Here is a 27,728-nt window from a genome sequence, read left to right as displayed (position 1 = left end):
CCTCTTCAAGAGCATCTATTTATCCTTTCTGTATGAGATTGTCTCCCCTAAACAGAGCCGGTTCCCGCCGCCTACGGTCAACCTTGAGATCAAATACGTCTAGGCGTTGATACCCGCCAACCACATCGTGGTACTGCTTTCCCTCAACACAATCCCCAACATCTAAGTCGGCATACAAGATGCCTTCTTCGTGTTGCAAGAATTCTGACGGGGTTTCTCGGAGAGTTCCCTCTTCAATTGTAAACCCCGGCAATAATGCGCCCGTTGAGTCCAAGAACATGGTCGCGCCCCGTGGCGAATCTCTCAGCGCTTGGGAGACCACGTCTTCTTGACTCGCCCCCGAAGAGACAGACTCAATTGCATCCTCGCCCAGTACTCCTGAGCAGAGAACACCAAAGCTTTTAGCCTCAAAGCAGTGTGCAGCCGCCCTCGTCCTGTTGGCAGCAACATTGTCATAGTTGGCCCCTTTAGCCACGCTTGATCCCACTCGAGAGCTTGTCTCCTTGGATTTCGGAACTCTCGTCGGCCATATCGCAGGCCATGTGGAGATATGAATCTGCTCTCCCTGCGCCATGAGCGCATACCTCGCAAGCGGGTTTGTGTTCTCCCCGCAAATGAGATTCCCAATCTTCCCAAATCGCGTCTCTGCGACGCGCAGGCCGTAGCCATCTCCGGGCGCCCACGTCAACTTTTCGAAAAACGTTGGCATGAGTTTTCGGTGATGGACTAGGATCTCTCCGTCAGTACCGATAATGACGTTAGTGTTAAAAAGCGTCGCGCTGCTGTAGCGAGCCTTTTCAGAAATGCCGACGCTAAGCAGTACGTTGAGCTTCTTTGCCGTGGAGCGGAGAGCGTCTATCTCTTCACCGTCGATGTGGACGGATTCCTGCACCATGGACTTGAAGAGGTCATGGTTCTCAAAGGGGGCGCGCAGGGAGGACCAGATAGGGAACGCTGGGATGTAGGTCTCTGGGAAGACAACGAGGTTTGCTTTGTTCCTGGATGCTTGGTCAATGAGGGAGATTGCCTTTTCGGTTGTGCGTCGCGCGGAGAGGAATATAGGCGAGACGTGGCAGGCGGCGACTCGGATTGGAGTGAACATAGTCGCGGGGGAAAGCTGAGCTCGCGCAGGTTGGTCTAGAATGGGCAAGACACCGAATTGATGGCTCAATCAAATGCGACGCTACTAAGATACCTGATGATGGACGTCGCTTGATTTTATTCAATGGCTTCAATTCGGTTGGCACGAGAAGTTGGACTGATGTGTCTATCTCTCGGGGCTTTTTCTGTTGCCGGCGGACCACAGATCCTTGTTCCGCTTACTGATCTCACGCAACTACACTCTTTAATAGTTGCATCTACCAATACCATCACGGCGTTCCCAAGCACATCAGTTTTATAGGCCAATGCAACAACATCTCATCATTTATTTTTCATCATTGGAAACATCCACGCGTGTTCCAATGTCCTCAATCATGCCAACTCACACTCGATCAAGCTCTCTACGCCTTCACCCGCTGACCAAATCTTGGCAATCTTGAGACCAGCAGGTTCCAGAAGCTTGCGCCATTGCTCTTCTGTTCGCTCCCTGGAACTAAAGAGTGTCATCATCATCATATCCAGCGCCGTAGCCTGCCAATCAGCCCCCGTCGAGGGAATCACATTCTCATTAATGAGGAGCTTGCTGTAACCCGGTTTCATTGCCGCAGTGACGCGCGACAAGATGCTCCTGCAAACATCATCCGTCCAGTCGTGTAAAACAGAGTGCATATAATAGGCTCTTGCGCCTTTGACGGGCTGCTCTGTGTGGAAATCGTACGACATGGGCTCAATCTTGGGGTCAACCTTCTGAACTTGGAATAGTACGTATTCAAGATCTTGGAGGACGTGTCGGCCCGGAGCAGTGGGATGCTTTCGACAGAACTCGTCTAGATCGTGGCCGATGCTACCGCCAATGTCGACCAGAAAAGCCGCCTCTGATGAACTGTCTGCGCCTTTGACAAGGCGCTCTGAAACAGGGAAAAATCCATCATCCATCCAGGAAGGGCGTCCTTGCCTGTATCCGGCCATATGGTTCTGGAATTCTCCGGCGGGATGATTGGTCATCATGTGCTTGAAGAAGTTGTTATCTTTACCGATGACATCCTGCATTGGCCCCTCTCTAGGGTCCGGCGAGATGGACCAGTCGTGCTTTTTGAGGTAGAGGGGGAAATTCGAAAATGTCGGCCAGCAACTTTCGACGCTAAGTGATGTGACAGGATGGTCAGTCCATAGAAACGGTAGCACAACGAAGGAAGAGTGACTTGAAGCAATATTACAGACAAGGATATCCGCCGGCTATGATCGGTAAACTCAGCGACTTGGTGAAGTTTGTGCCGGCGTACTCATCCGGGCCAACTTCCTTGAGGTATCCCATTGAGCAGAGATGACGCAGTGTGCGAGAAAGTACATCGATATCAAAACGAAGAGCTTTGCCTAGATGATCCACGGTCTTCGGACCAGGGTTTTGGGCCAGGTACTGAAACAGGCCCGACTCAATGCCAGTCGCAATGACGAAGGTCACAGCAGGCTGATGGTAATAGCAACTTAGCAAGTACTCCCATAAAACGAAAGTGAATGTGGAAGGCGATTGTCCTCACCTGAGCCCAACAATGTTTAATCATCGTCTCTCTTGGGGTCTCCAGCGCCTGTAGCAGTGACCGGGCCTGCTTTAGAAGGGCAAGACGACCCTCTTCATCGTCGAGGAGAAAAGATGTACCAAGAGTGCCGATATTGTTGGCTAGGTGTGCTGCCCTCTGGGCATCGTTGGCCTGGGTAGCGATTGAGTTGTCCAAAAGCGTCTTTTCCGGAATAGAACCCATTTTTTAAGGATTGGAATGGTCAAGTTATTGTGGCGATGGGAAGTCTGAAGATTGAATGAAAGAATGCCGCCAAAATCAAAGCACAAAGAAGGAAAGGGATATATAAATGCAAAGCAAAGGATTTGAGAAACCCGATTTACCCAAGAAGGACCACCTTTGCCTTTTCCAACATGGAGGCGGCGGTTCTCATGTCGATTCTGACCACATAATCCTGGGGCTGTTGCTACCATAATTGTCGGTACTCCATTCTGTAAATTGCGCTCCTAAATGAGAAGTCTTGCGGTCGATTGAAATTCCTCGCTGGGATTATCTGCAACTCTGCACTAACGACGACAACAAACAAGTCTTGGGCTATTCAGCGTATCTGGTGATACCGTTGTGGCATGGCTCCATACCAAGACCTGTGCAAGGGGCGGGGAGAACGGGAGACCCAAGAATCAGGTGAAAGCAAACATTCTTTGTCAAGGATGTAGTGGAATCTCTACCCTGGCGACGAATGAGAGTCTTGTGTTGGTGTTGTTTGTTGGTTGAGTGCGTGCGCGTGCCCGGGTCCTCGGGCTGTTGGTTCACCCATGCTGGGAGGAATACGAAAGTCTTCAATACGATCCTGCAGTTTGTCGGAATACATTAGTGGGAACTTGGGAAACTCGAAAATTAGTCCTTTAATCACCGTTCCTTGTCAGCCGAACTGAGATTACCGCCAATGGCGGTGGAAGCTCACACATGATATTCGCCGAGGTGTCATCGATGGACTGATTGAGAACGTTTGATGCCGATAGGAGAAGGGGTGACTGCGCATTCCACATGTCCAACTGTCGATCGCAGTTCGAGGGACGTTGCAGTCTTCAAATAATCATGAATCTAACCCTCTGACCGAGGCTCAGTATGGAAGGGGCTTGTCTTTTCTTCCTGGCAACCGCGTATTACAGGTCTTCTATATGGTGGCTGCCGGCGCCGACTTTTCGATCTGTCTTTGAGGTCTCCCCTTTGTTCGATTCGTTGTTGTCATCCTCCTCGACTTTCTAGAGCAATGTCCGGAAAAGTGTCGCTCAATCGAAATGCCGAAGACAAGGGCCCTGTGGCACTTGGCATTGTCATCTCTATGTTGGTCCTCAGCACCCTCTTCACCGCTGGAAGACTCTTCGTTAGAGGAAGAATATTGAAGCAGTTTCATCTCGACGACTACTTGATTGTCGCGTCTGTAGTAAGCAACATCTCAGCTTCGATTCGACCGTCTCCAATACGACGTATTGTCCAAGATTTCCCAGTTGTTGACGATCTCTGCTCCAGGTCTGTGGATGGACGAATGTTGGAACAGCTATCGCGGCGGTGGCGCATGGAAATGGCCGGCATTTTGATGTACTAACACTCGAGCAGAAGTCGGGAGCGATACTCTGGACCATTGCTGGCTTTCCTCCTGGTGTCATGTCTTTTGGACTCCCGAAGCTTGCTGTTGTCGCGCTCCTCACACGGAACATGAATCCCAGCAAATGGCATGCTCTTTTCCTGTGGTTCATCGCCTGTTTCTGTCTCATCAACTTGATTGGATGCGTAATTATTCTTTTTGCCCAATGCCAACCTTCTCACTCGCAGTGGGACTTTTCAGTCACAGACAAGACGTGCTGGGACAAGTGGATTCTGGTTTACTTTGCCATCTACTCTGGAGGTGCTTCATACCCGATCTGTTTCTGTCCTTTAGAATCCTTTTCCTGACAGATTATTTAGGCTTCTGCGCGCTTGTAGACCTTTACTTGGCCATCTATCCAGCCGTCGTCCTCGCGAAGCTACAGATGAGCGTGAGAAAGAAGGTAGCTCTGAGCATCGCTCTTGGGATTGGGTCAATGTGCGTGTTGAGGCTGAATCCTTTTTGCTTCCTGATGGCAACCAAAACTGACATTCTTGACAAAAAGCTCATCGATCGTTGCTACATACAAATGCTCTCGGCTTCCAAGTCTCGCAAGCTTGGACTTCTCATGTGAGTTTGTTGGAAATCCCGCTTGAAATAACACGCCGAGTCTAAACTAGTCGTGTGATGTTTTAGATGACATTTCAGACTTGGTGATTTGGACTATGTGAGTTAAGCAACTGTCCTCAATGTTGATAGCCACAATGGTGTGGTGAGAACCTGTGCTAATTCCCTTTGCTAGAGTCGAGGGCAGCACGATGATCATCGCCGCATGTATTCCCGTACTCCAACCCCTCGGCGACCTCATCTTCGGCAAGCGCATTTTCAGCTCTGGTGGAGGACGGTATACGTATGAGAACTATGGTTCGGGTCCGAGTGGTCAACATCGATCTGATATTGAAATGTCTCGATCAAAGGAAGTGAAGAAAAGAGTAGCTAGAAGGCAACATGACGCTGCTGCGATCAGCTTTGACGATAGGGTAACAACAACGACGGTCACAAAGGGAAGTCAAGAGAGCATCCTGCAAGGGAAAAACATGTACAGAAGTATTGTAAGAACGGACTTAATCAGCATCAGTATTGAGTCGAGCAAGCCTTGATGTTAGCTCAATTCCTTCAAATACATAGTTGCAGTCAACATCCGACTCTTGTTGGGTGAAGTGTTCTAGCAAGTCCTGTATTCACCGCCAACAAAGACAAAAGCGTTTCTAAACAAGACATTGCCTTCAAAGACTAGCCCTAAAATTTGCCGAGTTCATGCTTCTCTTAGTGCTGTTGATCAAGCATACGCATGGCTTCATGGCGAAGGTCACAGCTTGCTGGATACAACAAGCAACGTGAGGGATGCTCTCAATTCTTCTGTGGGTGTTTCAACTTCCTCGCGATTCCGATTTCAACTTTAGAAGTCTGTGATCAAACTAGGATTCATACACAAGCAGTCAGTTTTGGCACTACCTATCCATGAAACTGCCCTTTACGCTCTGAACCAGCCAATGCCGATTTTCACTAGTATTGGAATCTCCATCTAGGGTCCTTGTCACCGGGCCAATCCTCCAAGTCCCCAATTGCTTGAACTTCCGGTGCAATAGCCTCGCGTCTTTTATTCTCACCCTTCAACACAAAGTATAAGATACCACAGACGATGATATTCGCCAAAAGATACCCCAAAGCGAAAGAGTGGCCGACAATGTACCTCGGGCCATCATTGGCACGATACAACTGTGTTCCCAACACAGCCCCCAAATTTCCAATAGTGATTTGCATTGCGTTGCCTACAGCACGCTTGGTCTGCCCAGAGACATTGATGGCCGGCCACGAGAGGACGAGAGCGGTGGCGGGGTAGATTCCCGCAGCTGCGAAGAAGGTTCCGAGGTACGAGACGCCAGGCTTCTCCACGGGGTCGGAGTTGGCTAAAAGAATGATGTAACCAATCGCCGCGACCGCGGATGATCCCATGATGAAGAAGGCACGGCGGCCGGTGCGTTCGGAGTAAATCGCGACGGTCAATGTTGTGACAAAGGCGACGGCGTAAGGAGGGATAGTGAGCAGTTGGGCGACGGCCGCGGTGTATCCGAGGTTCTTAATGATGGTAGGCTAGGCAAAGTCAGTGAGGTGGTCCACTAAGTTTGTGAGAGTAACTCACAATGAACAAAGAAAACGTGTATAGCGGCAAGCTCATGGTGTGGAAACCAAGACCGTACAACCAGCACTTTGGGTCCTTGATAGCATCCATCACATTACTCCACGAGAACTTCTCGTTATGCGTGGCATCGCTGTCGGATGCTAATCTGGCCCTGATAAAGCGGCGCTCCTTTTCAGAAACAAACTTGGCCGTGTCGGGGTAGTTCTGGATGAACCAGTATGCGCCGACAGCAATGACCACGGTTGCGATACCCTCCTATCAGATTGTCAGGCAACGTTTCTTGATTTTCAATGGGGAGGTCACAAACCAAGATAAAGATCCATCTCCAGCCATTGTCCCATACAACTCTCATGTGTCCGATTCCCCATGCTAGGATACCGCCGAACGCACCGGCAAGAGAGGCAGCGCTGAAGAAGAGGGAGATGCGGAACTGTCTCTCGCGACGCTTATACCTGAGGAATTTCAGGTCAGAACTATGCCATCCTTAAGCTCCTGACATATTAAAACCTACCACATCGAGAAGTAGTACACCACTCCAGGAAAGAGACCGCTCTCAGTGACACCGAGGAAGAAGCGGGCGACAAAAAATCCGGCCATATTAGTGACGATTCCCATGAGCGTCGCGACAATGCCCCATGCGATAGTCAGTGTCGGAAGCCAAAAGCGTGGAGTGGTCCTTTTCAAGATGATGTTGCATGGAATCTGGAACGTTCAGCATTGCACGAACACATGTCTCTTCGGAACATTGTTGTGGAAGCACTTACTTCAAAGAGAACATAACCGATGAAGTATAGAGTTAGACCAGTCAAATACTGGTTACCACCTGTCAAATTTCAGCTACACCGGTTCGGTCTTGACCGATTTTGTCTGATTGAAGAAGCATACTCATGTTGAGATCGGTAGTAAGGCCTTCAATTCGAGCATTGCCCACTACGTAGATGTTAGTAGATTGTCTCGCAGGAGGGTTTTCTGGAGAATCTCACCATTAGATCGGTCGAGGAATGAGAGAAGGTACAAAATGCCCACCGCCGGCAGAAGCTTGAGATCAAGCTTCCTCAACAGCGACTTCTCATTGACTACATCCTGCTCAAGCTCAACTTCAGACGGGCTATCCGTCCCGCTGATATCATTCGCCGGCGTATTTAGCGCCTTCTCGGGCGGGGGGTTCTTTGGCGCGCTCATCGTAGGTTGCTGATATTGTGAATTCTCAGATTCTCTCTCTAGCGCTTGTGGCTATTTTGTTTGCCTCGATGTTGGAAGAAGGTGAGGTCCCAACTTCACTCGGTACCAGAAACACCCGCGCTTGTCCGGCTGAAGTCGAGTTTCTAAGGTCGTTTGTGTGTTTGAAAAATAAACTCTGCGGCCACGCGCACGGCTTATCAATGCGGACCCCAAAAGACCCGGACCAAACTGTCGGAGCAGACCTCTGCACGAGGAAAAACGAGATTGGCGAGTAGATTGCTCGAGTGGGCTGGTTTCCTTTCCTTCTTCGGGTGTATTGCCTCGCTTAGAGCTTTTAGCTACTTGTCGTCCATTTTGACAGCGGTTTCTGAGTGTCGTTTTCTCAGGGCCCGCATGGCATCATCAGTCAATGATGACATTTTCCCGGAGCACCATTCCTGTAATTGCGTAGATGCCGTTGCAGGTCACCACTGCCGGGTGGATGGCGCCAGTGAAGGTGGATGGTGAAATTCGTTTGCGAGTTGTGTGATTGGCTCATTTGAATCACCTCATGTTGAAGTCGATGGCGACATCGCCGACTGGGTCTTTTTGCTTTCTCCAACGGCCCCCAACATGGCAAGTGTGTAATGAGTACACGGGGCATTTCCTTTTTAAAGTGCCTTGGCTCTGCTTGGCAACTTTAGAAATGAACCCCCCACGGCCCGTCGATTCAGCTAAAAAAATCTTGTTTCTCCGCGCATCTAACGCTAGACCGCGGCTTGCATCTGCGGTTTCGGGAGACCATTCGATAATGGCGACTTCCATCCGACCCTACGGTGCCGATCGGTCGGCAATACGGCTCCGCTCAACAGTCCGTCGCTCCACTTTTTCCCCGATTCCCGATCTCGGCCCTTTCCGATAGCAGTCGGCCGATGGTTGCGACCTCGCAGACGGCAGACGGAATCGGAAGTAGTCTTACTTCTCCTAACAGATCCGATCCTTTTCATTTGAGCTGCCTGTAATCCTTTTCAAGGTGACTGCCCGAAATCAGCTCCTGCCAACCAGCTAGTGGCTGAAGTGATTGCTCAAGTCTCTCAACGATGGTTTCTCAGGTGAGTATCAGAAAGGCATAGGTCACAGAATGGCACTGGAAAAGTTTCCCAACTCGAGTCTATTTTGCTGCCTACTATACAATATCCTTTTTTTTCCTTTTTCTGTTGTTCCTTTTCTATATCCAAACGAATGACTGTTCCGAAAAATCGAGCTAAGAAAAAGTGCATACCAAAAGAGTGTTCTATCCATGACCAACCAGGAAAACCATTCATTCATTCACAAGCGTCTGTTGTACCCCATTCACCCAAAGATCGAAGTCCCAAGAGGGGGATTGTCGAGTTTTCCGTTCCGATGTATACAAAGCAGAAGTCGTTGTGGCCAACCACGCTATGAGAGAGTAGAAGAGTAAAGCACTACCTTCTGAGCCAACTCGCCGATTCGAGCCGCGTCAAGCGAAGGCACGCCGTGGAATATATCGTGATGCTATGCACATGTGTGCATTTAGCAGCCAATGTCGAAGGCGACGAAGGTCTGACCGTTGGTAGGAGCGGGCAGGCTGGAAGCCGGGACATTGAAGAGGCGGCACTGGACCGGCTCGTTGGCGGAGGGCTTGCCGAACTCGATGGCCTGGCATCCAGTGGTCTGCTTGCAGAGAGCCAAGCAGGCGTCCTGGGTGGTGATGTCCTCACGGCTCAGGAGAGGGGTGGGGCTGCTGGTCGCGGGGCCGGCGGGGGCGGCGCCGCAGACGTTGGCACGCTTCTTGGGCTGCTGGCCACCGTTGTTGTTGCTGCCAGTGTTGGCGTTGCCGGTGTTGGCACCAGTGTTGGAGCCGGTGTTGCCGTTGTTGGCGCCGGTGTTGGTCTGGGTAGGAGCGACGGTGGGGACGCTGGTGCAAGCCTTGTCAAAGACCATCAAGTTGGTGTTGGACTGCTTGGGAACCTGAGAAGCCGGGACGGCGTAGAGGTAGCAGAGAGGGGTGGTGCCGGAGGGGGGAAGGCCGAAGACGAAGGACTGGCAGCCAGAGTCGGCCTCGCAAAGCTTCTGGCAGGCGTCCGCGGTGGCGGCGGCGGGCTGGGAGCGGGGCTCGACATTGGCGGTGGTAGGGCCGGAGGGGGCGGAGTTGCAGACATCGCGGATGGCGAGGGGACCGGCCTGAGCGGCGGCGGCGAAGGCAATGATGGTGGCGATGGTGAACTGCATTTTGATTGTTGGGGGTGGTTGGGAGTGGTTCTTGGAAAAGAGGTGTGAAGACTGAAGTGTAGTAGAGCGAAAGTGGTGCTGAGAGAGCGAAAGATGGAAGAGTGAGAGATGCTTGAGAGTGATTGAAGATTGAACTGGTTGTTGGTGGTGAGGAGAAAGAGAAAGGTTTTGATTTGGACGGGACAAAGGTCTTCTTTTATGGTCAAGTTGAGCTCTGCGTTTCGAAGGCTTCTCGACTCCCTTTTCTGAGCCTGACTAGACACTCGACTGACGATCTACGATAGACTGGGTACGTCAATGGAGAGTCTTACGACGCATTGCACGAGCGTCTTACACAGCCAGTCTCCGGAACGCGTGGTGGGTGAAAGTTGATGATCGACGTCCCGGATGTCACTCTGTCGACGTTGATGCCCTCGTCATCGCCGGGCTGGGTCCAAGGAACGGCCTTCGAGAACCAGTGAGAAGGTCTGTTGCCGTCCCATGTTCGCTTCGCTAACAGACTTTGGCAGTATGTTTGGCGATACCACAGCCTCATGAGATGGCAGGTTTAACCCGCGATGTGGGCGAACAACCTGGACGTTTCAAACCGTTCGTCCGAGGCATCTTCATGCGATCGAAATCCTCCTATTGTCCCTACTGGCTGGATGTTCCTAAGTTGAGGGTTGATGGAGAGACAACAAGGTCTCCTACGCTTGGACCCTGCGAAGGCTGAGGCTTGATGAGCCGGGGCGAGACCGAGGTCGGCGACTCCTTGGAACTTTTCGGGACTCCTTGAGGCTCTTTGGGACACACTCAAGAGTCTCGAGCTTCATGAACGGACAGGCGCTCGGGACAGTAGCAGAGAGGGGGATTCCCGATAACGTAACAAGCGAGCGTTCCATCATGCACAGTCACAGATCTGATGTTACGGTTCACAAGCCACTCCCGACGTGGGGAACACCAAAAAAGCTTCAGTGCCAAGCATGAGGCTTAATGCCCAAAGAAGCTAGAAAATAATAAGCCCTGCCGGGCTGCCGTCAACGGGGCGCCACAACACAACTGGCAAACTGCGTAGATACCAGATGGCAATACCCAGATGGGCAACAACATGGCCGGGGATGTGCAAGGAAAGGACGTGGATACCCCTGCATCACATCTGCCCAAGCTTTGCGGTTCCCGACGCTCTAAATCCCCCACATTCCAGAACAGTGCCATTCCGGGAAGCCGATTCAGGGGGTGACGGTGCGGGTTCAGGGGTAAAATCCCGCCGCTACAAAGAAGCTTCCCCTTCTTTTCGACTCTCTTGAGGCTTGACGAGCCCTGATTTGCGTGGGTACCCCCTCAAGCCTCAAGTGAAGTGGGTAAACATCGTAAGGCATTCCGGTGCTGATGCCCCAACAAAGCCTGTGAGACCGGACAACGCTCCCAATTCAGCAGTTTCCAGTCCCTGGAACACTTTGCTGCAGCGTTTGGCGAGAGAGAATACCATTCCGAAAATATGCTTGCAATTTCCCCTTGATTCTTTTTGGTTGGGGTTCTTCGATTCATGTGAGGCTGAGGCCCCGAAAGAGGAGGGGGAACTGACCTTACGCATATTGCAGACGTAGAGCCCTGTCTATAGTGCTAAACAACTATGATAACTATAGATAATAATAAATGCGGGTGCGACGGCACGACGTTCTGTTCTTGACCGCGTTGGCGTTGGGGGCTGAAGTTGGCCTGTTTGGCTTTGACTGCCCTCCTCTACAATGCGCCAATACTGCCAATCTCGTGACATACGAGCATGACCTAGGGCTGGTGATGATGACGAAGCCATCCTTGGGTGCTGAAAAAGTTTCCAACAAAGGTCGGATAGACGGCACACCGTACACGTGGAATTATACTCAACAACCTTACTCTGTGAGTTATTACTGAGAGAGGAGCGGGAAACATAGTTGCGTCGTCATCAGCATCAAAATAAATCAAAATAGACATTTCTCAGTGTATACAAAGTTTTTTGAGACTTAGCCGGAGGTATAGGCTGAATGCTGTTAAGCAAAATGATGATCTTCGCTGAATGTCCACTGTATGTCCGCAGCACTTACGAATCGTCGCAAAGCGCGATTCATGTACCGACCACCTATGCCCAGTGCAACCCCGAGAAAAGGCCAAAGCTCAAGTGCACCGCAGCTCAATCATTCTGACGCCAGGTCTGCTGTTGTTTCTGGGGCAGCGCAAGCTGATCTGAATTTGGCGATCATCATGATCGGAGAGAGACATAGATCAAGTCTGGAGACTTTTGGGATGGACTAAGAAAATGACGCGCGGTTCCGAATGCCAAAAGAATAGGGCTTGCTCACCGAGGTGCTTCGTGGGCAACTCAAAGTTTTCCGGCAGTTCAAGCTTGCTTGTTGATGTTGCGATTACAATTAAATATGACAACTTTGAAATTGATGGAACTTTTGCTCACCAGTTTGCATTCAAGCGCGGTCGTACCAAATAGGAAGCTGCCGGTTTTTTGATGAAGAGAGCGCAGATTGTCTGCCTTGCTCGGCGATGTGGGATGAACGAAACACCTGAAGGCTCGGGCACGGCGTGAATGAACCAGAACTCTCCGCTGCGGGAGAGACTATCATGGTCAATACAATGGGCAAGTACTACGAGCTTTTGATGATTCTCTAAGGCTTTTTGTCATCAAAGTGCGTTTGGTTAAGAGCATCCTGCAGTCCATCTCTTCATTAATGGCGCAAGTGATTCTCATGAGATCGGTGAGAACCAAGCCTGAAAGCACCAAAATCCAGGTAAATTTCGAGGTAACTAGAGTAGCTTCGATGGGTACAACTTCAAAGTTGATGTGGAATCACTATCATGAATTCGTGACAAATCTTCAGAGACAATGCATGCCTTCGCTCGTGAGCCGTAAGGAACACATCATTCAAGTTGTGTGAAATTGTTCGGCGTTTTGCATGCTTTCACCAAGACTTGGTGGATACAGACACAATACAATGCGACATGGCTGCATCTGCAGTAAAAACTCGAGAGCGAAGAAGCTTCTGCTGTTCCCGTGGCTGTAAGAGTTGCAGACATTAGACGCCGATGGTTGCAAGTCGCGCCTTTACCGAAAGCAATCCGTGGGACAAACAAAGAAAGATAAAAACAAGCAATTGGGGAAGGGGGAATCAATGCCGGAGGAATAGCGTCCTTAAATATGCACTCGTGGCTATGCTGAAACGCAGAAGGCTCACGTGACGAGGCTCTGGAGAGCTTCCGTAGGGACAAGGTTACCGTCATGGTGCAGGCACAGAGTCGGATGGACCTTGAGAGATGGATTTGCTACTGGGCTGAATATGCTAACGAACAAATACTTACGTCCACAAGTACAAACGCCATGAATAAGAAGAAACAGCAGTGAAAGACACGCGAGCTGAGGTTCGTAGCAACTTCCGTGCTGACGATAGATCGTAGAAGCATTCCTGGAATTAGCTGAGTGTTCATATGTACTTAAATGCGTTCTTCAGACCTCAGACAACCAACCTTTTCAGGCCAATATTATATGAAAATCATAGGTCACTATCGTGCCAAATTGAGTATGTCTTATAGTATTTCTTTCGGCCAATTAAAAAAGAAAGGCATGATCATTGGACCTTTAATTTTCAAAGGAAAATCTTGGTTTTAGTTTAAAGCAGGAATTTGTTAAAACTTTGGCCTCCAGTGTCGTACTTGTAAAGATCAGTGAGGGCATTGATCTATCAGATTCTAGATTCGAAACTAAAGATATGTAGAGAAAATACTTTTGCGATTATCGAATAACGACTTTATTTTCTTTTTGGGAAAAAGAGACACAGGGTATCCATTAAATGAGTATTATATTAGAGGGCATTGTTCGCATCAAAGACATGAGTAAAGCTAATTTAATAGACTTGAACAATCATTACGAACTTGGGCGAAAAAGTCTAGTAAGTTCTGAACTATCAGCATGATCACCTACTTTGATTATAGTTACGTCAAGAACCTTTTTATGCCCACTTCACATACCAAAGGGTAAGAACTAGCCATTTGAGAACCTTTTGGGAAAATTTGAAGATATATCGAGCGAGACCTTGCACCATCACCGTCAGAAACGTGAAGGTAATACCAAGAGAGCAATCTACAAGCTATTTGAGAACCAAGCAAGCTGAGTACAATGATTATGCCTGCGCTATATCAACTACCGACGTGAATATAGGTGACGGCAGCAGCACGCCGCACGTAGAACAGGACGGCCTGTTTGCCGACATTTGTAATTTAGTGTGAATGGAACCTCATGATACCCGTTGACTGACTTTGAAAGTCAGATCGTCATGTTGGGAAGTGAGATAGATCATACACCGGTATAAACCGTGAGTATCACGATAGTTGGTAAGCTCGGTATCAAATATGCTTTGTTACATGGTAATGATGCAGACCACGAAATGGTTTTAAAGACTGTCGAACTATCACGTTTCACTAACAATCAAGATGGAAAACGCGGTCAAAATATAAAAATTTCCTTTTTCGTGTATGGATGGAACTTGAACTATGTGATACACAAATCGAAACCCTGTTCGCCAACCCGCCCCTTTATCTCAAGACTCAAGGAAACCGCTAACCCGATGCTAGTCTACCCAAATATTGTGCTGTATTGTAGATATTCTTCATAAGCCATTTAGACACCAGAGTCCTCCTGCTCGATGGAGTACTCCTCCTGGAAGGTGGTCCAGGTGTCGCAAGTGTCGGTGAGGGTAGAGTTATCAGTGATGGCAGCAATCTCGCTGTAGCGCTCGACAAACTGCATCGAGAAACCCTCGGACGTGTGCCAGCCAATGTGGCAGTGCATGAGCCAGGCGCCCGGGTTGTCAGTCTCCCAGGCCATAACGAGGTATCCAGAGGAGGGAAGCATAGCGGTATCGCGACGGGGCGGGTTGCTAGTGTTGAGAGTGATGGAGCTGGAGTAGGTTCCGGAGCCCTGTGCAAGGATGAAGAAGTCGTGGCCGTGGAGATGGATGGGGTGGGGGACAGCGAGGGTGGTCTCGATGACAAAGTAGACCCACTGGTTGGCCTCGTCGAGCTGGATGACGGCGTCGTCGTCCTCCCAGGTGGTGTTACCGTTGATAACGGACTCGAGGGTCGGGTTGGCCCAGTCGACGAGCATGGAAGTGCTGTTGAGGTACCACTTGAAGAGGCCGGCGGTGTTCTTGCTGACGGAGGCGCTCTCGAGCTCATCCCAGTTGGCGCTGTCAACCGTCTTGGAGACGTAGGGGGAGATGTTGTCCGTCTCGTCGTCGCAAGAGTCGGTGTAGGAGTAGGCGCTGGTGGTGGGGGTGGTGATGGTGCCGGTGTAGGAGATGATACCCTTGATGTTGTCTGTGCTATCGTTGTCGGAGCAGGCGGACTGGGGAATTGCGCGGATCCAGAAGTTGTCGGCGACGTCGGCCTGGTCTGCAGTGACGATGATGTCGTAGCGCTGGCCCATGCCGATGTCGAGGACGGTGGCGTTGTAGGGGGTGATGGGAACCAGGTCGGAAGCGATGACCTCCATGGTGTGGTTGTCAATCATGAACTTCCAGTGGGTATCGACGGCGGCGTTGACAAGTCTCAGACGGTAGGAGGTGCCGGAGGTCCAGGTGACGTTGTAGCGGTAGCCGGTCTGTGTGGTGGAGTCGTCGTCGCCGTAGACGTTGGTACCGTTGATGAGACCGTTGTCGAGCGTCGGCGGGCCGGAGGTCTCGGCAGTGGAGTAGAGCTCGTCGACGGTCTGGTGATCCCAGTCGTTGAGGAACATCATGCCGAGGTCCTCATCGTAGTTGGCAGTGGCGGGGCCGTTGATGATGATGCCGCCAAAGATACCCTGCCACGCCTGAAGAGCGAAGTGGGAGTGGTACCAGGTAGAACCGTACTGCAGAGCTCTCCAGGTGTAGGTGATGGTGTCGTTGGGGGCCGTGGGGCACTGAGTGATGGAGCTGACACCGTCGTTCTGGTTGGTGTAGTTCTGGCGAATGCCGTGGAAGTGAATGCTGGTGCCGTTGTTGGAGGTCGTCAGAGAGTTGGTGACGTGAACGACGACGGTGTCACCCCAGTCGGCGAAGATGGTCGGGCCCGGAATGGAGCCGTTGACGGCCATGGCGGAGCGGGAGACACCATCGGGAGCGACGGTGACGTCGGTCAACTCAAGGTAGTACTCGCGGGTGACACCGGTGTCGGGCGCCTCGGTCCAGTAGTCGGTGTCGACGGAGTAGTCGCACCACTCGCTTCTTGTGCTTGCAGTGTTGCCGCTGCAGGTAGCACGAGGGAAGAGCTGGGCCTCGGGGCCATCAGAGAGGGCGCCGAATCCGGGCAAGGCAGAGGCCATGGAACCCGCAAGGGCACCGGCCATGAAGAGAGACTTGAACATGATGATGTAGTGATTGTGTGTGCCAAGAGAAGGTTAAAAGAAAGACTGTATGACACAAGGTGGAAGGACTGAAGAGGGAGTGAGGGAGGAAAGACGAAAGCGAATGGAAGCGCAGCCAATACTGTGCTGGGTGAGGAGCGAGTGAGAATAGCATCAAACAAGCAACGGATGTCTATCGCTTAAGTATTCTTGTGAGCCCGCCATGCAATGTCGGCTTCACGGGCGGCTCACGGGAAGCGCGATAGTCAACGGATGCTAAAAACTCTATTTCCCCGTTGAACTTGGGTGTGTTTACCCTGCAGGTGTTTCCTCATTCGGTCCACAATGACAGAAGTCGTCAATCGGTCCTGTTTCCTTTGGAGCCGCTTGAACCGAATCTGACGATACCATGGGCATCCCGAAGCTATCCACTGGCACCACAGCTCGCACTTGCCCCAGTAGGTTAAAGATCGTCAATGCAAAGGCTAGTCCGGCTCGAGATTCAGCGAAGGAAAAACATTCTGGATGCAGATGATTTCACGATAATTCCCATGTCGATGAAGGCCCGAAGGGGTTAACCTGAGACTGACCCCTTTGAGATCCATGCGCGGGCTGTACGGGGGTCGTAAGGTGGTACGTGGAAGACGAACCGCAGTTGGGCTGACTCGCAAGCAGCTGAGTCTTATTTCCTCTATGCGAGGCATAGGTCAGGGGAAGCTGGGGTTGGTAGGGTGTTGTGCTCCACTGCAGCCTCGCAAGGCACGGCAACTCAACTTGTCGACAGGCGTAATGGGTTTATCAAGTGGATGTGAAGGGGAGACGATCAAGGGCCGGTGTGCCGACGGTAGAACCGTCAGACTTGGGTGGCCGGTCTGCCCGACTTGTCGGGAGGGTGGGAGGCACTCCGGAGAGCCAAGCCGGCCGATGAGCCCCACCAGATCACTCCTGATTTAGAAACTTCTGGCTCCGCTTTGCGGAAGGAGAATGTCTGTGCGGCATAGCTTGAGCCTCGCGGGTGGCCGTCTGCGAAGACTATCAATCTATGTAGGTGGCCTGGAGTGGGTTCGTTACACTGCATGCTGGGAGAGGAGGAGTTCGTGGTCCCTTGCGCAGCCTCCTCTCCTTACGCGGTCCCATGGCGACACCATCCCCCTTTTGTGACGATGATGGATGAGATGTGATGGGCCAGACCTATAGCATCCCTGCTATATATCAAGCTCACCCCGGGAATCAGTATCCACAGATCCCGGGCCCTATCACGGGCCCCTGTTCATCCCACATACCGAAACGAGAACTCTGAAAACCCCCGTTGACAGGCGCCCCTCCCGGGATGGCCCTAGCCGCAAGTAAACGACAACGGCGCTCCCGCTGGATCTGAATGGCCAATGGCCGTTTCCGTCCAATCTCGCGGCAAAAGCTTGACTGGATGCCGAACGGCAATGACCGATGCGTCAAGGAGGTTGTGATGGTCTCAACTACACTAACTGTGGTTGACGGGGTTGATTGTGCCTCCACTGTGATCAACACGGTGGAGTCCGAGCCTCAAGAGTCAACGCGCCTATTCCGCATCCGCGCAGTGATTTGTTGGTTACAACCTGGTTTGGGAAACCAAAGTTTACCTCGCAACCATGGCCAAGAGGAACCGTCTTCGGGCCTTTACTACCTGACTTGGATGAGTTGTGGTGCCGCGGTGGCGTAGCCCGAAAATTTGCACGTAGAGTTACAAGTCATGACATGCCAGCCAGGGCGGCTTGAGGCGGATCATCCGAACGGCATCGACTAACCGCACTTTTATTTAACCAACTCCATCCCCTCTCCAGCTTCACTTCCCCGGCCCCCCCCCACCACTCCGGTTCCTTTCACCACGATCACTCTCATTCAGTCCATCGTTATCCCCCATCGAGTCTCCTTACAGTCTCATCCAGTCGTTTACTCCATCACAACTCCTTTCTTTTCGAGACACAACTCACCAACCCCATACGCAAAAATGCAGTCCTTCGGCACTATCCTGTTGTCGTTCGCCGCTCTTGCGGTTGCGGCTCCTTCGGAACCCCGCGCTGTCGCCAGCGATAACACCAGCCCTTTCCAGGTCTACGCCTACGGCCAAGGAATCGGCGGCCTGTCCATGTTCTCTGCAGGAGGTAGTAAGGCTGGTTTAAGAACTTTTATCTCAAGAGAATTCGTAAAGTCCTATTAGGAGCTTTACCATCATTCTCTTCCTGTCTCTCTTTTGTTGATAACCCGTCCAGCCCGGGTTGCGAAAACCCCCCTCGAAAAGCTTTAGACTAACACGATTGTGACTAGGCGACGCTTACTTTGGTGATCACACCAAGTTCAACGACTCTAACGCCGCCCCGGTGATCTGTACGTCACCATCTTCCGGTTTAATATCCAACCAGCAACTAATACACTTCATAGTCACCCCCACCGACAACAACGGCTGGATCGGAGCCCCCAACACTACGGCTCTCAACTCTACCTCCCCTCCCAGCTGGTCCAACCTCACCTTCTCCATCCCCGCCGAGGGCTCTTCGGACCATGACGTCGGCTTTCTCAGCTCCAACTCATCCTCTTCCGACCGCCAGACCAGCGGCTTCGTCTTTTATGGTTCCTTCATTTTCGTCGAGTCCTCCTCTGGCGGCATGGAGTCGCTGTGGTATGCTACCCCCAGCTCCATCAACGGCATCTACTCTCTCAAGTGGAACGACACCAGCGACACCACCACCGAAGACAAGATCGTTCTCACTCTCAAGAAGACTGCGCCTTCCAACGCTAGCAAGACCAAGAACCGATCCATTTAGATGGTCGCACGCCGGGTCATCTTTGTGTGAACCGATGTGACTTTGGAACATGGCGCGATTTTCTTCTCTCGTAGTGTATTTGGGTTAGAACACTGGAATCAAGATGCATTACGAGTAAGGCTACAAGGGTGTTTAGGAGGATAAGGGACAGCGGATGCACTTAGAACATGCAATAAATTGGGCGTGAATATTTACAATTCGGGCCAAATTATGTTTTCCCAAGCTCGTGAGAATTTCAATCATGCTCGTGACGTCAAGGTACTGGTACAAAAGTCGCTGACTTATCGACGCTCACTGGCGACCGCTTCAGCCGACACAGGTAATCTCTCTTCCGCGCCGAGAACATTCGATGCATTCTTCGTCTTGCCACGAGCATCGGGCTCCTGGTCAACATCCAACCGCCGCTCTCTGAAGTTGTGCTTGCCAAAAGCTCCAACTCCCTCAAGTCCGGCGCTCTCTTTGTCACGGCGACCAAGGTTAGCCCCGTGCAGCTCGGCGCTAGTTTGGCCCTGTACAGGCTTACCCAGCCCAGTGTGGACGTCCCCGCTCGTGGCACCAGGGAAATCGTGCGCGGCCGTATACGTGGTAGCCTCGGGGTTCAGAGCCTGGCCGGGGATCTCTTGCGCGTTCTGGGGCTGGAAGGTGTTTTCTCTGGGTGCTGTGCCGGCAGGGTATGCTTGGGCGTGGAACTCGGGGTATGCGTCGTTGCCGACTTTGGTGCCAGGGGCGTGCTATTGGTTGGTTAGACAGGGGGAGTGATTACGAATGCTTGGGATTTGGATTGATGAACTTACGCCTTTGGTTGTGAGGGGCTCTGAACGAGGGACGCTGGGGTGGAACTCGCCCTGCTTGTTGTTGATGGACTCAACGTTACGGTTGACTGACATTTTGATTGGACGAAGAGTTGCAAGGTATGGATTAAGCTTGAGATTGGTTGAATCGGGAGTTGGCGATGGTTCGTCGGGGATGATTGATCCTACGCCTTGGAATTGTGATTGTGTTGTTAGAATGATCCGAAAAGCTCACACCCTTCATCAGTCTTTGTCCGCTTAAGTATTGAATCTGCCGGATCGATATTTCAGTTGAAGTTTTTGTGATGTCATTTTCAGATTACATCAACGCGACGAGGATTGAGAAAACAGAGCCACTTTTCTGCGAGATAAGTGAAGTACATGTTTGAAGGGCCGATGGATGATGTAAAGTGACCAGTGACGAGAGATGACGGCGGAGACGAGATAGTAGCTAAAGGTAAACGCAACTCAAAGTCTCATGCGGGATTCGGTGTTGAGTGGGCGAGCATTGGATATCTGGTCGCCACAGAGCCGCTCAAGCGCAATAATGATATCAACCTTCGGACATTTTCGTCCGGCTCTCTGGGTCGCTGAGTTTCGGTGGGTATGGTCAGGCTCACCGAGTCTCACCGACCACTGTTGGTTTCCACACCAAGATGGACATGACGTACAACGTAGTCCACTTATCCGCAAATCTGCGACTGATTGCTTGGTCCAAATAGTGGACCAAGCCAATTCGTGAATGTTCGACTGCTCCAGCTCTCCACGCCTTATCAAGAACACAATCTGCGTTACACACGTATGCATCGTTCAGTTCCCACAATGACAACATTTAGAATGTTTCATCGTGATTTGGACTGGCCCATAATCAGCTTTTCCTCTTTGCACCAATCTCCCACCAAGTTTCCGCCTCCGAGTCTTAGTGTTTTCTCATCTTGCCCCTCTTCGCATTTCAACTGCCAGCCAACACCTTCAACCTCGGGAGAAGGGGCCCGTCCTTTGGCCGTTGCTCGTTTCCTAGGATAAGGTCGCGGATACAATCTAGTTGCTTCTGCCTCTCCAAATCACCCGCATCTCTACACCACCCCTCTAGCTTCTTCTTCTGTCTCTCAAACTGCGCCATTGTCGCCATGTCCGTATCAACGTGACACCCTATCGACACGAGCAAAAGTCTCCGCGACCAGTCGTGGATCTCGTCGCGAAGCATCTTGTCCGCTTGCTGCGAGCCTTGTGCGTAGCGACAGTCGGCCAGAACGGCACATGCTTTTCCGAAATGGGACTTTGCATCTTGAATATCTGCGTATTTGGAGTTTGGCGAAGACTCCTGCTCCGAGAGGTACGCCTCAGCGCGGTTGTAGCATTGCTCTGCCATATCGCGCACACTGGTCGCAAGTTCTGCTTCAGACGCGACGAGGACGCAGTAGCCTAGGATGAAGTGTCCAAATTGAACAATCAGCTTCGGGTCATCTGAGTAAGAGCACTGTACGTGTGTGTACCGCTCCAATGCCATATTCAGGATCTTGGGATCCGTCTGTTGTCCATCTTTTGCTTTTTTGGCGTTCAGCACGAAAATCAAGTAAATCATAACTAAGCTCCATCTGCCAAGGACTTTGAGCACGTTGACTTGCAGATCATCGCAAATGCGTTCCATGCAGGCTTTGAATTCTGAGAATAGAGTGTTTGTGAGGAGTTGTTCTACTCTCTGCGCTAATTGTACAAACTCGTGGTCTCTCGGTAGGATGGCCGTCGAGGATGTCACTAGACAGTGCGCCAACTCGTTGATGGCTGCAGTATCCGATGATTGGTTGAATGAGCTTAGAATGCCGATTGGTACCGCGGGGTGAAATGACTTTAGCAGCTCGTTGACATGGTCGTTCATTCTCGACTTGACTGCAACTGATGGATTGTTCACAAGGCAACCTCTCAGATGACTCTCATGCTTAAGCTCTTTCTGAAGCGTGCGGTATATCGCGAGGTGGTCGTCCTTGGGGGTGTAGTCGTCCCACGCCAAAGTCGGCGGCCGCCCTGAGACGAGTTTCGAGAGTATCAACGTCGCTAATGTCACGATTTCTTTGCAAAGCATGTCAGGGGTCATGCTAGCTTCTTTCTGGTTTACTTCAAATGGGGAACTGTATCCATACGTGGCTGGTGTCGGTGGGAGGGTCCCTGGGCGTGGTGTATCGACATAGGTTGTCGAGCGCGCGTCAAAAACTCGATGACCGCCGTGAGGAGACTCTCCTGGCGTTAGTGCCGGCGAGAAAAAACTGGCTGGTTCGAATGGAGAGGTAGGGCTTGAGATATCGCTAGGAGGTGCGGCGGCAGTATTCGACCCCGGGTCAACGTCTCTGGGTAGTGATGCCTCAAAGGGCTTGCGCTTCTTGTTTTTCCCGATACCCCAGGTCTTGAACCGTCCTTTGTACATGCGCTCTCTGGACACATTTTTCTTAGTATTGTACATATATCAAAGCCCCGAAACAACCGAAGATAGTCTTACGTCGCATAGAATCCATGCCTTTTATACAGCTCATCTTTGATGTGCTTGAGGGTTCTGGTAGTATATAATTTGGTAATGAGAGGCCTGTGCTTCTCCCATTGCTCGGCAGTCGGCTGTTCAGGCATTGCGACGGCGGTCAGGGCGACCCGTCCGGACGAACTATCGGCGATGGTAGTCGGCGCACAGTGGCACCGGTCAATGTGACGAGAACTCGGGAGGCGGGGGCAGCGTGGGAGGGGAAAGCGGTATGGCAAAAACATACATGTATGCAAACGGTTTGCGGCACAACGGACATCGGCATGGAACGATTTATGAATTGTGCGATGGGTTTGCATGTTGATGGAGCTTGCCAACGAACTCACTGACAGCTGCAAGTGAGATTCCGTCATGCCGACCAATTGTAGTGAGACAATTTTGCAAGGATCCATGAGATGCATCACAATTCGACCAGTCACAACAAAGTACTATGCATAATCAATGGGTCTGACTTTCTGACTTAACTGTAAAGGGCTCAACACCATGAGTTTGGTTCCTGGCGAACCAAGTGCGCACCATCTCGCAAGGCGACCTTGGGTGTAAGACACACTGAGGGTGGGCTGTCCAGCTATCTCACAATCTCTGCCTTGACAGTGAGGCAATTTGGTTTGCACTTGAACGCAGACATGACTGGCCTTGGCGACTTTCATTCGTCCAACATTATGCAATGGTGAACTGGCAAGTTGTGCAGTGGGCAGATAAACCGATTGGGGAGGGATTAGTTGAGCCTCATCATCACGTGCACCCTCGATGATCTCCATCTCTAAACAACTTTGAGCGGGTGATGTCAGCGATGTGCAAAGAGATCTGGGAGAATAAATTGGAGTACAGTTGTCGGATGAGCAATTCTAGGCAATTTCAACGACACAAGGCGACACACCATTGTTCAAGCACATTCATTATTTCGTGAAATTAGTGATTAATACAGGCGATTGAAGAATTGGTGAATAACAAAGTTTATATCGTAGTCATGGGTTTTCGATGGCTAACTTCATACGCTCATGAGGGATAGAGGCATATTTAGTCTACCTATACACATTCGTCACTACCTAGTCTTAGGCTCAAAAGAGGCTCTGCAGCCACCGTTGAAAGTTCGAGATATTTCGATCTAAAAACTTGTCCAGTCGAGTTGAGGAAATATCATGAGCACCGTCTTTACTAAAAAGGACTTACCAACCAGTTTACATGATCACATCTACTCAACTTCTATGTCTCTGGAGACTGCGAAAGAAAATCCGAATTGAATAAACTTCGAGTTGACATCTCTTCAACTCCAGTAAGAGCTCTCGTAGTGTATCAAGTAGAGCATTGAGTTTCCAGGTTCAGGCCAGATTTGTGTATGATTATAGTTTGATATCATTTGAGGATATTAAGCTTGTGAGTTGAGAAGGTGTGATTCAAATACAGTTGAAAAGGTCATGACGATTTCGGGTCGTGCCAACACTTGCAGCTAAGTCTCAGTTGAGCAATGCATTTTTCAACAGCTAACTAGGAAGAGTGCATAGACCTGGAAGCTACGTCGAATATGATCAGCCTGATAATTGAATCGAATGACGGAGAGAAAGTTGGTTCAAATGTCAGTTCTGATACAACACGTTACACCCCGTCCTAGATGCCACAGCCATGCGGCTTGATTAGATGCATGGTCACGTAAACTCAGCTCGACTGATACAGTCAATGACATAGGCAGTCGAGTCTTCGGCGAACCAACTAGAGGGGTCTTGCTGTGCTCAAAGACATTTCAACGAGCCTTGTCACGTGCAAATTGATCAGCCACATCACATTACCTATGGCAATGCAAGAATCTATCTAAGTCTTCTGGGTTGACTGGGATTGATAATTCTCTAGTTATTGACCTACTCCTGGTCTCGGACTGCGGCACGTTGTTGTCTGTGTCGCAACGGAGAACTTGACAGCTTGATACAATCTATTCACTTGAGATTGCTTGTATCACGATATCGATATGTAGATTATGCGTAAACTCCAGAGGACTATAAAGCCGCAATGCAAAAGCGTTCATACACAACGAAAACCTGATGAAACGAACATTGCGCTGCAGTTCTGCTACATCGAACTTTCCATCAATGCCCAAAGAAAGCACGCTTTTGGGGTTTCTGGTGATCCACAATGGCACTCAGTCTCGGCTGGGGAACTTCATTGCAGCATACTCACACGTCGAGCAAGGTCTTTCCAAAGTATGTCAAGCTCGACTTCGCCACCCTGTAAGTTGCTGATCATCTCGACTGGCTCTGCTCATCTACCTCTTCGGATTCACTTTGATCGCATATGCGAAAGAAGGCAGACTGTATATTGTGCACGATAGTATCGCATTGAGGCATGCTTGGCTTTGCCCAGGCCACAACACTCGGCGATTGACTACATTGTCTACTTTACTACCTTACCTGAGGCTGTGATGCGCATCATCCAGTTGACGCGGCAGTCCGGCGCGCTTGCACTTTCCGGGCATCCATCAAACTTTTCATAGCGTCAGTCTCTGTCAAAAGATCAGCCGATCTTGCCGACTCGTAAACATGCCCGATGCCTTCCGACCTATTCACTTCAACCGACATGTACCCATCGTGGGCCCAGCTTGTCGAGTCTGTGAAGTGGATGTAGATCCAAATCACTGACCCTTGTTTAGCTGAAGTTAGCAACAGATGACGATGATCCGAATAATACACCTTGCCGAACTTGGCAATACATAAAGACGATGCCAAAGCGGCTGTGATACATGCATGGGGATAGGGGTCACGGACTTACGTAGCCAGCCCTGGTCGTCAGCGACATACGTACTTGCGGTCGTCGTCCTGACTAGTGCATCTAATAGTTCGGCAAGTCGGCGGAGTGAAGGCGCACCCCCGCAAAGGGACGGATGCCGGGGTGCTGTCCGGGTAGCGGTGGCAGGTTCCGGCGAGCCGGCCGATCGTCTTGTGGGGTGCTCCCGGGATGCAACGTGCGAAAAGGCTCACGGCGGAGCAAATGCGAGGGCCAAGCTTTTTTCCTGCCTAGTCCAAGACGAGCTGCCTTCTTGGGTGGGAATCGCCTTTTCTAGTCACTTGCAGTGGTTGCAGAATATGTTCGTGTCCATTTTTGGGGCAACTGCGGCCGAAAGACGGTTTCGGATCATGCGGCTTCACCCGTTCCGCAAATACTGCCCGCCATGATTAAAGAGTCAGTCACTCGCATCTGGTTTGATGACTATGAAATCCGAGCAATCATTCTTTGGGTATTGTCGACTACCTCTTGCATGCATCATTTCACAACGACGCGCCCACTTCACGACGTCTTCTACGGAAGGTCACTTTGTTATAAATCTTCTATACGAAAGTTGTTACCTTCTACCTATCCGCAGATCAACGGCTTGCCTATCTAAGAACCTTCTGAGAACGGGTTGCAAAGCAAACAACGAAAATTCTGGTAAAGTTGTTCAAAGTTCCGTTAACAGAATACACTACTCTTGATTCAAGGCACCACGATAAGAACTGTAAGGTCGCAAACGTTGCATCATGAAGTGGGCGCTGCCTTCTCATCAGGTTTGAACTCTCCCCGACTGGCACTGCGAATCTGAGGCTCCAAGGGGAACACAGACTTCTCCGGAGTGACGCCCGAGTAAACACGATCCCACCTCTCTCGCAAGGCATTTGGCGTCTTCCATGCATGCTCAGGATCCCGCAGCCATAGCCTGACCAAATGCCGCCTATTGACGTCAGCTTGCGAACATCCATTTCGACCTGGTACACCACTTACTGCTTCTCATCGGAGTCTACGAAGCCTCCACGGGCATGGAATATGCTCAGATTGTTGGCATACTGAATGTCGCCTTGATGAAAGTCCAAGTGAGCGGCATATTTCTCGGCGAGGAAATGTAACGCGTCCAGAGCCTCGGCTTGCGCTTCGGTGATGGGGGGTATGTCAGAGGACCGTGGTAAGCCCCAGTAGCCCGTGAAGCTGCGTCTGGCATATTGAATGATCAAACGCTCGGGTTTACCGTCTGCTGCTGGCTGGTGATGAAGCAAGGGCCTGGTGCTATATGATCTGCCGTCCTTTCCAAACCTTCGTAAGGGAGTCAGCAGCAAATCAATTCTCCTTCCCGGGCATAGCTTACTCATCGGCATTCCATGACTCGGCCAAGGTGCGGACCAAATCGGGCCTTGTCCTAGCCAGCTCGTTGTACACGTGCCAACTGCTCGAGAGGTAGCTCTGACCACCTTCAGCGGCTTCGCCAAGTGCAAAGAGCGCAATTACATCGCCCGAGTCGGTGTGGAAGACTTGCTTATCAGTTGTGTAGGCCGGCGCTCCAATCTTATGGGGGTCGACTATCTTAGTAAGGTCTTTAATGTGTGCCAGAACAACGTCAGCCGGCTCGCCTTGGAACTGGTTGTCTTGTCTGCCGCGGATCGGAGCCACGTGGGAAGAGATTCCGGCGTATATGATGATGTTTTCTTCGCGGGTATACTCTGTGACTGGAACGCCACGGATGACCTTGATGCCGTGGCCGTTGTGAATCTCGTCCGAGATCTCACGCAGAGTTTTGTGAAGGTTTGGTAGGGGAAATGTCTCCTGGCTGATGTCTCCAAGTAGCTTTCCCGTGGCTATGCCTGACATTAGAGAATACACCAAGGTCTTATGTGGCACGCTGATGAGGTATTTCACGTACACTTGAAGTGCCCGAGAGCATCATCAATTTCCTCCTTATTAGCGTCTGTCAAGACGTAGTTCCAGTCGTAGTGCTCGGCCAAGGTATTCCCATCCCATACCAACTTCGACTCTAGCTTCTGAGGGAAGCCTGTAGGTAAAGACTTGTCCAGATTCTCCTGCTCTTGGCGTCGCTTGGTTCTGGCGACAAAGCTCTCGTAAATGGGGGCATATCCGATGTCTGGTTGGCCGGGAGGGCCTGCGTAGAATGGAGCTTGAACAGCAGCCGCGGCCATTGTGATGATTTCTTGGACTTGATCTGACACTAGTGGTAAGTTGCTCTTAGCGACAAGAACGACGGGTCACCGGCGTTTATATCGTCCCTTATTGAGTTCGATTGGGTCATCAGACGTCGCCTTGACTCAAACGTTCTGCTGGTGGAGACCATTGGATGACGAATTAAAGCGGGCGTCTCATTCGAGGAGAACTCTCGGAATAAGTTACACTGCTTCGGCAAGAAAGACCAATCACTGCACTTGGATTCGGTAAATCAGCATTGCATTTGTAAGACGCCCTCCTCTTTCCACGGGCAAATTGAGTAAATGCGTCAATCTCAGAATCTCAGTGGCTAGCAAGTAGTTCACTCAGTTTGCCCATCTTGCGCTGAGAAGGCGTCATGCCGCATCAGTTGTCTTTCTGCGGGGAACCCTGAAACGCGATTCGACGGCGTCATCTTCACAGGAATGTCGCCATCGGCAGTTGGAATCTTGTTCAGAATCAGACGGACAGTGTCAAACGGATA

The 27,728-nt window shown here is 50.9% G+C and overlaps 9 protein-coding genes across 9 annotated transcripts; 2 read left to right on the top strand and 7 right to left on the bottom strand.

Moving 5' to 3' along the window:
• Nucleotides 1-19: 19 nt before the first annotated feature.
• CPAR01_14870 (O-methyltransferase) lies at nt 20-2,861 on the bottom strand (the record flags this gene model as incomplete). The annotated part of the gene is made up of 4 exons (XM_060499120.1): nt 20-1,137; nt 1,488-2,242; nt 2,319-2,569; nt 2,640-2,861. The coding sequence occupies 4 exons, from the start codon at nt 2,859-2,861 to the stop codon at nt 20-22; spliced, it is 2,346 nt and encodes a 781-aa protein (XP_060342045.1).
• A 1,030-nt stretch (nt 2,862-3,891) lies between these two features.
• On the top strand, nt 3,892-5,366 carry CPAR01_14869 (uncharacterized protein; the record flags this gene model as incomplete). The annotated part of the gene is made up of 4 exons (XM_060499119.1): nt 3,892-4,005; nt 4,239-4,527; nt 4,587-4,836; nt 5,009-5,366. The coding sequence occupies 4 exons, from the start codon at nt 3,892-3,894 to the stop codon at nt 5,364-5,366; spliced, it is 1,011 nt and encodes a 336-aa protein (XP_060342044.1).
• Nucleotides 5,367-5,772: 406 nt separating this feature from the next.
• On the bottom strand, nt 5,773-7,591 carry CPAR01_14868 (major facilitator superfamily transporter; the record flags this gene model as incomplete). The annotated part of the gene is made up of 7 exons (XM_060499118.1): nt 5,773-6,360; nt 6,410-6,664; nt 6,717-6,861; nt 6,921-7,111; nt 7,174-7,232; nt 7,295-7,339; nt 7,393-7,591. 7 exons carry the CDS (start codon nt 7,589-7,591, stop codon nt 5,773-5,775), a joined length of 1,482 nt encoding a protein of 493 aa, XP_060342043.1.
• Nucleotides 7,592-9,124: 1,533 nt separating this feature from the next.
• On the bottom strand, nt 9,125-9,823 carry CPAR01_14867 (uncharacterized protein; the record flags this gene model as incomplete). Its single annotated transcript, XM_060499117.1, has 1 exon — nt 9,125-9,823. One exon carries the CDS (start codon nt 9,821-9,823, stop codon nt 9,125-9,127), a length of 699 nt encoding a protein of 232 aa, XP_060342042.1.
• Nucleotides 9,824-14,465: 4,642 nt separating this feature from the next.
• On the bottom strand, nt 14,466-16,190 carry CPAR01_14866 (multicopper oxidase; the record flags this gene model as incomplete). Its single annotated transcript, XM_060499116.1, has 1 exon — nt 14,466-16,190. The coding sequence occupies one exon, from the start codon at nt 16,188-16,190 to the stop codon at nt 14,466-14,468; it is 1,725 nt and encodes a 574-aa protein (XP_060342041.1).
• A 1,966-nt stretch (nt 16,191-18,156) lies between these two features.
• Nucleotides 18,157-18,970, top strand: CPAR01_14865 (uncharacterized protein; the record flags this gene model as incomplete). The annotated part of the gene is made up of 3 exons (XM_060499115.1): nt 18,157-18,313; nt 18,474-18,533; nt 18,588-18,970. The coding sequence occupies 3 exons, from the start codon at nt 18,157-18,159 to the stop codon at nt 18,968-18,970; spliced, it is 600 nt and encodes a 199-aa protein (XP_060342040.1).
• Nucleotides 18,971-19,251: 281 nt separating this feature from the next.
• On the bottom strand, nt 19,252-19,857 carry CPAR01_14864 (uncharacterized protein; the record flags this gene model as incomplete). The annotated part of the gene is made up of 2 exons (XM_060499114.1): nt 19,252-19,701; nt 19,765-19,857. The coding sequence occupies 2 exons, from the start codon at nt 19,855-19,857 to the stop codon at nt 19,252-19,254; spliced, it is 543 nt and encodes a 180-aa protein (XP_060342039.1).
• Nucleotides 19,858-20,713: 856 nt separating this feature from the next.
• On the bottom strand, nt 20,714-22,380 carry CPAR01_14863 (uncharacterized protein; the record flags this gene model as incomplete). The annotated part of the gene is made up of 2 exons (XM_060499113.1): nt 20,714-22,190; nt 22,256-22,380. The coding sequence occupies 2 exons, from the start codon at nt 22,378-22,380 to the stop codon at nt 20,714-20,716; spliced, it is 1,602 nt and encodes a 533-aa protein (XP_060342038.1).
• A 3,415-nt stretch (nt 22,381-25,795) lies between these two features.
• Nucleotides 25,796-27,222, bottom strand: CPAR01_14862 (TfdA family Taurine catabolism dioxygenase TauD; the record flags this gene model as incomplete). Its single annotated transcript, XM_060499112.1, has 4 exons — nt 25,796-25,988; nt 26,039-26,344; nt 26,397-26,883; nt 26,949-27,222. The coding sequence occupies 4 exons, from the start codon at nt 27,220-27,222 to the stop codon at nt 25,796-25,798; spliced, it is 1,260 nt and encodes a 419-aa protein (XP_060342037.1).
• Nucleotides 27,223-27,728: the final 506 nt, after the last annotated feature.

Source organism: Colletotrichum paranaense, assembly GCF_030867605.1.
Source record: "Colletotrichum paranaense strain IMI 384185 chromosome Unknown Scaffold_17.1, whole genome shotgun sequence".
Classification (NCBI taxonomy): Eukaryota; Fungi; Ascomycota; class Sordariomycetes; order Glomerellales; family Glomerellaceae; genus Colletotrichum; species Colletotrichum paranaense.
The sequence above is the reverse complement of the archived record's forward strand: the minus strand, read 5'-3'. Positions and strand labels throughout refer to the sequence as shown.